Raw genomic sequence first — 10,000 nt, forward strand, 5'->3', positions numbered from 1 at the left:
CTCCCCCGACCCGCGCAGCGCAGCGTCCCACCCCAGCTGTGCGGAGAACTTGCTTTTCCGGTACTGGGGACTCGGTGCTGCACGACTGAGTTCAGATTTTGGGAGCGAATGCACATCGCCCAGGATGGAGGATCCTGGGACAACCTGGGATGGCTCAGTGGATAGAGTGCTTGTAGCTCAGTGGGGAGAGTGCTTGCGGCTCACCGGGCAGAGTGCTTGTGGCTCGGTGGGTAGACTGCTTGTAGGTCAGTGGGGACAGTGCTTGTAGCTCAGTGCGCAGACTGTGACTCAGTGGGGAGAGTGCTTGTGACTCTGTGGGGAGAGTGCTTGTGACTTAGTGGGGAGAGTGCTTGTAGCTCAGTAGGTAGAGTGCTTGTGGCTCAGTGGGGAGAGTGCTTGTTGTTCATTGGGGAGAGTGTTTGTACTTCACTGGGGACACCGCTTTTACCTCAGTGGGGAGAGTGCTTGTAGCTCAGTGGGGAGAGTGCTTGTGGCTCGGTGGGTAGAGTGCTTGTGGCTCGGTGGGTAGACTGCTTGTAGGTCAGTGGGGACAGTGCTTGTAGCTCAGTGCGGAGATTGTGACTCAGTGGGGACAGTGCTTGTAGCTCAGTGGGGAGAGTGCTTGTGGCTCAGTGCGTAGAGTGCTAGTGGCTCAGTGGACAGAGTGCTTGTGGCTCACCAGGTAGAGTGCTTGTGGCTCAGTGGGGAGAGTGCTTGTGGCTCGGTGGGGAGAGTGCTTGTGGCTCGGTGGGGAGAGTGCTTGTGGCTCACCGGGTAGAGTGCTTGTGGCTTGGTGCTTGTAGTTCAGTGGGGACAGTGCTTGTAGCTCACTGTGGAGCGTGCTTGTGACTCAGTGGGGACAGTGCTTGTACCTCAGTGGGGAGAGTGCTTGTGGCTCAGTGCGTAGAGTGCTAGTGGCTCAGTGGACAGAGTGCTTGTAGCTCAGTGGGGAGAGTGCTTGTGGCTCACCGGGTAGAGTGCTTGTAGGTCAGTGGGGACAGTGCTTGTAGCTCAGTGCGGAGACTGTGACTCAGTGGGGACAGTGCTTGTGACTCTCTGGGGAGAGTGCTTGTAGCTCAGTGGGGAGCGTGTTTGTGACTCAGTGCATAGAGTGCTAGTGGATCAGTGGATAGAGTGCTTGTAGCTCAGTGGGGAGAGTGCTTGTGGCTCAGTGGGTAGAGTGCTTGTGGCTCAGTGCTTAGAGTGCTTGTAGTTCAGTGGGGACAGTGCTTGTAGCTCAATGCAGAGACTGTGACTCAGTGGGGACAGTGCTTGTAGCTCAATGCAGAGACTGTGACTCAGTGGGGACAGTGCTTGTAGCTCAATGCAGAGACTGTGACTCAGTGGGGACAGTGCTTGTAGCTCAATGCAGAGACTGTGACTCAGTGGGGACAGTGCTTGTAGCTCAATGCAGAGACTGTGACTCAGTGGGGACAGTGCTTGTAGCTCAATGCAGAGACTGTGACTCAGTGGGGACAGTGCTTGTAGCTCAATGCAGAGACTGTGACTCAGTGGGGACAGTGCTTGTAGCTCAATGCAGAGACTGTGACTCAGTGGGGACAGTGCTTGTAGCTCAATGCAGAGACTGTGACTCAGTGGGGACAGTGCTTGTAGCTCAATGCAGAGACTGTGACTCAGTGGGGACAGTGCTTGTACCTCAGTGGGGAGAGTGCTTGTGGCTCAGTGCTTAGAGTGCTTGTAGTTCAGTGGGGACAGTGCTTGTAGCTCAGTGTGGAGACTGTGACTCAGTGGGGAGAGTGCTTGTGACTCAGTGAGGACAGTGCTTGTGGCTCAGTGGGGAGAGTGCTTGTAGCTCAGTGGGGAGAGTGCTTGTGGCTCGGTGGGTAGAGTGCTTGTAGTTCAGTGGGGACAGTGCTTGTAGCTCAGTGCAGAGACTGTGACCCAGTGGGGACAGTGCTTGTTGTTCAGTGGGGAGAGTGCTTGTGGCTCAGTGGGGAGCGTTCTTGTTGCTCAGTGGGGAGAGTGCTTGTAGCTCAGTGGGCCGGAGTCCTCTCCTCGCCCTGGGCTCGGTCCCCTGAGCAGCAAAAACTGTGCTGGGTACTGTGCACCTGCCGTCCCAGCACTTGGTAGTGGAGGTCACTCAGGAATGCGTGGGAACGAGACCCCGGCCCCTGATAGCCCAGGCTAGCCCAGGAGGTCGTGCTGCGGCCTGAGCCTGTGTGGAAAAGTCCCCCCACGTGTGTTGACGGACCCGCTGGGGGCCGAACCCCGGGGCTGTTGTTTACGTCACGGCCGCAACCGCCCCCCCCCCGCAGGGCCGCAGTCGTGTCTCGTCACAAGCTGACAACGCCCGCGGCTCATGAATATTCAGTTATGCTAATGAGCGGGCCGGATCGCGCCACCGACGGCGTCGCAAATATGCAAACGAGCTACCGAGGGTCATGAATACGCAAACGAGCCAACGGGGCTCATGAATATGCAGGCGCGCTAATGAGCCCCGCGCTGAGGGCGCGGCCCGAATAGTCGATCATGCTAACGAGGTCATGAATATTCAATTATGCTAATGAGGACGCGGGACTGCCAGTGAGCATACGTGACTGCTGATCGTGCTAATGAGCGCTCCTGACTAATCGATGGTAAACATGCGCACACGTGAATGTTTAATGATGCCAGTGAGCACGTAGACGTGTTTAAGTGTGTGGAGGGGCACACATGGCCGCCCAGTCATGCCAACCAGCGCATGATGCGCATTCAGGCGCTTTGAGGAGTTATTTAATGACGGGGCTGACACTGTGTGAAGGCGCCCATGAGTCATGCTAACGAGCACGTCCTGAGCACGCGGTTATGCTAATGAGGGCTCATGAATATTTAATTGTGTCACCGACACGCGTGAATATTTTATTGCGCCCAGTGCCCGCTGCACGCTTAATCATGCTAACGAGCGCGTCATGAATATTCAGTCGTGCTAAGGAGCGCATCAGGACTATCGATCATGCCAATGAGATCACATGAACACTTGGTCAGTCCAGGGGTCCCTCAGGAATATTCAGGTGTGCTAATGGGCTCGCGGGAATATTTAATTGTGCTAATGAGCGCACGTGTGTCCGATTGTGCTGACGAGCGCTCCACGGATGTCAGTCATGCCAACGACCACGTCCTGAACATTCAAGTATGCTAATAAGCCGCATGAATATTTAATTGTGCTAATGAGCGCGTGGGCACGTTCCGTCACCCTAAGGAGAGCTCCGGTGGGCATCTAATTACAACGTGGAGCTGGCTGGCTCAGACCGGATCAGAAGGACTTGGTACCCACAAGCCGCACCACGGTGGAAGGATCGCTGCCCAGGTATGTGACATGTTCCTGGGAGCTGGGGTCAGAGGGTGTCTGTGCAGCACCGTCCCGTGGGTGCTGGGAGCTTGGTTCCTCTGGGGATGCTGTCAGGGGCTCTCTATCCATCACCCTCCCTTGGGTGCTGGGAGTTTTGTTCCTTCAGGGTGATTTCAGGTCTCCAGGGGACCAGGTTTCGTGACATGTGTGTGGTGGGCCTGGGGGATTGTGGGAAATGGAGGGGATTGTGGGAAGCTCCAGACATATGTGCACACGGCTCTCCCAGCATAGACCAGACATGACGTCATGGCTGTGTAAGTGCAGTGTCAGATTCAGGTGCAGGCACCGTGTCATTCAAGGAAATGTCCTGGGGATGGCTGTGATGTCAGAGGGGAGGCTGTGATGTCAGAGGGGAGGCTGTGATGTCAGACGGGGAGGCTGTGATGTCAGAGGGGAGGCTGTGATGTCAGAGAGAGAGAGAGAGAGGCTGTGATGTCAGACGGGGAGGCTGTGATGTCAGAGGGGAGGCTGTGATGTCAGAGAGAGAGAGTCTGTGATGTCAGACGGGGAGGCTGTGATGTCAGAGAGAGAGAGTCTGTAATGTCAGACGGGAAGGCTGTGATGTCAGAGGGGACGCTGTGATGTCAGAGGGGACGGTGCGATGTCAGATGGAACTTCTGTGATGTCAGAGGGGACAGGGCTGTGGAGAACGGAGCTCAGATTCGCTGAGTCACATCATGGAGCACTCAGCACAGCACAGCACAACCCAGCACAGTACCACACACAGGATCACTCGGACCCAGAGGAAAAAAGCTGAAATGGAGATGGACGGTGACGTCAGTCCAGCTCCTTCCCCCACTCCATGGACACACGTGTCCATTCAGTCACGTGTGTAAGTCGTCGGTCGTGTATCGATCAGTCTGTCATCTACGTGTCATCTGTGTATCCGTCTATTGATCCACCTGTCGATTTATGTGCGTATGAATCGGTCATCTGTAATTCTTCCTATCGGTCATCTATTAATCTGCCTGTGTCTTTGTCTGACATCCATCTATGTATCATCTATCATCTATCTATCTATCTATCTATCGATCATCTATCTAGTCCTATCTATCATCTACCTATCTATCATCTATCATCATCTCTCTATCATCTATCTATCTTTCAATCATCTATCTAGTCCTTTCTATCGATCTGTCTATCATCTATCATCTATCGCTCATCTCTCATCTATCTATCTATCTATCATCTATTTGTCTGTCTGTCTATCTCTCATCTTTGTATCTATCTACCATCTATCTATCTATCTATCTATCTATCTATCTATCTATCTATCTATCTATCTATCTATCTATCTATCATCTATCTATCTATCTATCTATCAATCAATCATCTATCTATCCATCCATCCATCCATCCATCAATCCAGTCGCTCATCTATTACTCTGCCTGTCTGTCTGTCATCGATCAATCTGCCTGTCCATCTATCAATGTGTGCTCGGTGCACCTGTCGCCTTCCTGTCATCTAGTCTTTTGCCCGAAGCACTCAGCCAAGCACCTACACAATTCTGCACATCCCCACGGTGCTCATGACACAGTCCCCGCAGCCCTGATAACCACAAACGCTGACATCTGCTCAGCACCCCAGACGCTAGCTGGGGCCCCGCTGCCCCGGTAGGAGAGGGAACTTCCTGTGTGGAGCACAGCCGGCTTTAGACGGGTTTCTTCAGCCACGGTGCTTACTTAGCCTTTAAGAAGCACCACCAGGCTTGGTAGTCCTACCACTCCAGTAAACTCGAGTTCTCGGTTGTATAAAATTTCATAATTGCGGTCCGTGCGCAGCGGGGTCGCCGGGTTCCCGGACTTGAAAGACGCTGCAGAGATAATTAGCACTTAGGTCACCATCAAAGGACTGTGATCAGCACCTGGGGGAAAGGGAGATCAGCACTCACCATTCCCCAAAAATATATCCGGACGCTGTGCACAAGCTGGGTTTCAGGATGTTGTATGTCACTGCGAGGGTGCTGAAAACTGAGTCCTCTGCGAGACCACGCAGGACTTTGTGCTCCTCTCCCTCCATGCGGGTGCTGGACCTCGAACCCAGTTCAGAGCACACCGAGTCATCCTCGTGGCCCAGGCTCATCCCCCGGAGAGTGTCTGAGCACCCAGGCCCTGTTCTAACAAGCACCCCGACGTGCTGGGTCAGGTCAGGTCCACCCCGGAGCCCTGGGTCTTTATGAGCATCGGGTGCTGACTCACCCACCTACTAGTGTTCTGGAATTTCAGTAATGTTAGCTCCCGCACCCCCGCAGAGAACAGAACGAGGGTGCTGGATCCCCTGGAGCTGCGGTTTCTGGAGGCTGTGGGTGCTGCGAACTGAGTCCTCTGCGAGAGTGGGCGGTGCTGGGACCGGCCGAGCCATCCCTTCCGCCCCATCTTTAGCTGCTCTGAGGGTGCTGGACTCGGGTAAGGGCGTCTTCCCCGGGAGTCCCCTGCACGCTTGGAGCAGTACCCAGGGCTCGGTAGCAGCACCTTCCCCTCTGGGCTATGAGGCTTGGGGCCTGTGGAGACGCAGAGCATCATGGGAGCACTGGGGCGGGTGAGGCAAGCTGCTGACGTCATGATGTAAGGAAGTAGAGAGAGGAGACTGGGGTGCCAGTGTCCCCCTTCCATGACACCCCCCTATGACGTCACTCCCCCACTAGCAGAGCATCTTGGAATTACGGAGTGCGGGGGGGAGGGGGGTTGCTGACGTCATGGTGGACATGGAGTAGAGAGAGGAGACTGGGGTGCCAGTGTCCCCCTTCCATGACACGCCCCTATGACGTCACTCCCCCACTAGCAGAGCATCTTGGAATTACGGAGTGCGGGGGGGGGAGGGGGCTGCTGACGTCATGGTGGACATGGAGTAGAGAGAGGAGACTGCGGTGCCAGTGTCCCCTTCCGGGGCACGCCCCTATCACGTCACTCCCCCCACTAGCAGAGCATCTTGGGAGTATGGGGGTCAGGCAGGCCTGCTGACGTCATGGTGCACAAGCAGCAGAGAGAGGACAGTTAGGTCCCAGTGTCCCTTTCCAGGACAAGCCCCTATGACGTCACTTCCTGCCAGTAGCAGAGCATCATGGGGTGGAGCACAGCTGCTGAGGTCACGCTGAGCAGGAAGTAGAGAAGAGAATGGGATCCGAGTGTCCCCTTCGAGGACGCTCCCTATGACGTCCCTTCCTTCGATGACGTCACTTCATCCCCTCAGTCTTTCCACCAGTTCAGTCCCGCCCCCTCCCCATATCCCAGTGAGCTCTGGGTCCTTCCCTGCACGGACGGCGGTTGACGTCATCCCTCGTGATGCAATCACCGCCCAAAGGCTCCAGCAGTGGAGACCCAGCCTTCCATAAAACAGCCTCCGGGGAATATTATCTATCCAAGAAAAGGGAGCGAGGAGAAGAGACTGGAGTCCCGTGTCCCCTTCAGTGACGTGCGTTGCTAAAGTCACTTCCTGTCAGTTGGATTCTCTTCTACCCCGCCGGGCTTCCTGCTGGGCCCTAAGACGTGACCCCCGTGTGGGACGTCAAGGTGCCCCAAAGCCAAGGTGCCTCAGGCTGCGTAGACCCGGAAGTCAAGTGCTCTGCACACGTCCTGATTGTCTGGGTCTTTTCCTGCAGGTGAAATAACCAGGAGCGATGAGCGGGGCCCGGGGTCACTGGTGAGTCCACGCCCTGCAGGAGACGCTTTACCTTCTGCGTGTCAGGACGCGAGGACTGTGGGTAGAACTCAGCTCCGTGGGTATTGGTTTTCTTGTGTACTCTGCACAGCACCCTTCTATAGTTGCTTTGATTGTCCCGATGTCACAGTGTAGACTGACTGCGAAGAGTCTCCATGCGGGACCGTGTAGACTGAGCTTTCTGGATTCAGTTGATTGACGAGGGAAACGCCGCCCACTGTGGAAATCCCCGCCCACTGTGGAAAATAGTACTGTGCACAGCACCATTCCCTACACAAGGAACTATGTAGAGAAATGGGGCTCAGTACAGGCAGGCCATCATTCATTCATTCATTCATTCATCTCTGCTCCTCCCTGTGATGTCATGTGAATTCACCATGTCTAGGCTGGCCTGGAACTCAGTCCCTTTCTGGCTCCCAAGGCATGTACCACCACACCTGGCCTAAAATTTTTTTTTACTACATTCATTTATTTAGTTGGAGGGGTGAAGGAACAGGCCACAATGTGCATGTGGAGGTCACAGGACAACTTGTGGGCCCTAGGGGTCAAACTTAGGTGGGTAGGCTTGGCAACAAGTGCCTTTACCATCCCACCTGATCTATTTTTTTTTTCATCCCAGATAGAAATACTGTTCTGACTATTGAACAGTTAACTCCAGTTCTCCCTTAACATAGTCCCTCAGAGCCTCTGCTCTACATTATGATTATGAATTTACTCTAGATATCTCTTATTGTATAACTCTGCTCCTCCCTGTGATGTCATGTGACCCCCGTGTGACCTTCCTGCCTGGATTTCCCATGGTCACAGCTCTGACCTGGCGTTTTGAGCCGAAATGAACCTTTTTCTCTGCTCTGTAGTTTTCTTTCACTACGATTTGCCACAGCAACTTAAACAATCGACTCGGGGCTGAGTTGACTCGGACTCAGTCAGGACTCAGTCATTCATTCCTGTTTCCTGTTCGTCCCGACGCCCTCAGGAGCCCGAGGCTGTGGCTGGCGCTGTGCTGCCTGTGCGGAAACGCGCCGGGCACGTTCGTAACGCGCAATTCCAGGCCCAACATTGTCCTGTTCATGGCCGACGACCTCGGGGTGGGAGATTTGTCCTGCTACGGTAATAACACGATCAGGTAAAGGCCGGGATCAAACAACCGACTCCTTCCTGCGATGGGGGGGTGATGGGCAGTGCTTCTGGTCCCAGAGTGCTGTGCTGAGTCTGCCGTGAAAGAGGATGAAGTCAAGGGGGACGGCCCAGGTTCACCAGCGTTGTGGGCAGTGTGAACGGTCCATTCTTTTTCACGGCTGCCTAATATTCCAGAATCTGTAGCTCCTTGGTGTATGTGTGAAACTCTGTATATTTGTAACGTCTTATGTGTTATTTTGACGGTACGTGTAGGTGTGTACACCTGTGTGTGTGTAGGCGCACCCGAGTCGTGCAATGCCTGCGGAGTTCAGAGTAGGGCGTCGGACCTCCTGGATCCGCAGTTACGGAGGGTGCCTTTGAATTTCACGGTGGTGCTGAGGACTCGGAAACTCAGCGGCGGACTTTGCTCTCTGCTTCGCAGCACCCCAAACATCGACCGGCTGGCCAGAGAGGGAGTGGTGTTGACTCAGCACCTCGCAGCTGCTTCCGTGTGCACCCCGAGCCGTGCGGCCTTCCTCACGGGGCGGTACCCCGTCAGATCAGGTGGGGTTCGTCACAGGAGACTCGCTTCCTCTGGCCATCATCGTCCCTTCCTCGTGCTTCCTCTTCCCTTCCTCCCTTCCGGTCTCTTCCCTTTCTTTACGTTCAAACAACGCAGCATTTTACCTGGTTTACTGGGGGGAGTACTATACAGCACGGAAAAAGGGAAGTGTGGGAAAAGCCTGGCACCGCTGGCCCTCGGGGAAGCGTGTGTTCCAGGTGACCGTGTTCCGAACACACTCACGTGTTGAACCCGGTGATCTCAGGCATGGCGTCTCCCAACAACCTCAACCGAGGCGTCGTGTGGCTGGGCGGGTCCGGTGGCCTCCCACCCAACGAGACCACGTTCGCCAAGATACTGCAGCAGCGCGGCTACCGCACGGGGCTCGTAGGTAGGAGCCTGGGGGTGCTGTTAGTGGGAACGCTCGGTACCCCCTCACACCCCCGTGGGAGCTGACTTCCTCTCCGCGCAGGGAAGTGGCACCTGGGCCTGAGCTGCGCGTCCCGTGGCGACCACTGCTCGCACCCGCTGAACCACGGGTTCGACGCCTTCTACGGGGCGCCGTCGGGGCTCCTGAGCGACTGCCGGGGCTGGGCGACCCCGGAGCTGCACCGCGCGCTGCGGGTCCGGCTGTGGCTGGTGTCGGCCGGCCTGGGCTGCCTCCCGCTGCTGCTGCTGGTGCCGAAGCTGGCGGGCTGGTGTCCGGTCCCGTGGGCCGTCGTGGCGCTGCTGGGCGTCGTGGCCGCCGCCTTCTTCCTGTGCTGGTTCTGCAGCTACGGCTTCGTGCGCACGTGGAACTGCGTCATCATGAGGAACCATGACGTCGTGCAGCAGCCCATGAACACGGAGCGCGCGGCGGCGCTCATGCTGCGGGAAGCGCTCGCCTTCGTGGACAGGTCGGTGCGCGTCCGTATTTGTACGTGCGTCCGTTTATTGCTCTATCTATCTGTCCATCAGTCCACCCGCCGATCCATCAATGTATCCATCCATTATCCGCCATCGTCATCATCATCCATCATCGTCTATGTCCCATCATCCATCAATCTGTGTATCTAACCACCCAGCAATCTATGTATCTATGCACTTATGTGTTTCTGTATCTACTGATCGATCCATCCATCCATTCATTTATCCATCCGTTGATCTATGTATCCATGTACCCATGTATCTCTCCATCTGTCCATGTATGTATGTATGTATGTATCTCTCTCTATCTTTCATCTATCATCAATCTATTTATATATCATCTATCTTTCTATCATCTATCCATCATCTATCATCTTCTATGTGTCTATCATATACCATCTATCTA

At 55.1% G+C, this 10,000-nt stretch overlaps 1 protein-coding gene across 1 annotated transcript in view; it reads left to right on the forward strand.

Moving 5' to 3' along the window:
- The first annotated feature begins 2,549 nt into the window (after positions 1-2,549).
- Arsh (arylsulfatase family member H) overlaps positions 2,550-10,000 on the forward strand; it is a 12,456-nt gene continuing 5,005 nt past the window's right edge. The window contains exons 1-6 of the mRNA XM_008849562.2: positions 2,550-3,307; positions 6,949-6,989; positions 7,984-8,133; positions 8,569-8,690; positions 8,954-9,079; positions 9,161-9,584. Of these exons, the coding sequence (XP_008847784.1) occupies positions 6,967-6,989; positions 7,984-8,133; positions 8,569-8,690; positions 8,954-9,079; positions 9,161-9,584 (845 nt within the window). The 5' untranslated portion in view covers positions 2,550-3,307; positions 6,949-6,966. The remainder of the gene's footprint in view (positions 3,308-6,948; positions 6,990-7,983; positions 8,134-8,568; positions 8,691-8,953; positions 9,080-9,160; positions 9,585-10,000) is intronic.

Source organism: Nannospalax galili, unplaced genomic scaffold, assembly GCF_000622305.1.
Source record: "Nannospalax galili isolate Female #2095 unplaced genomic scaffold, S.galili_v1.0 scaffold3005, whole genome shotgun sequence".
NCBI lineage: Eukaryota > Metazoa > Chordata > Mammalia > Rodentia > Spalacidae > Nannospalax > Nannospalax galili.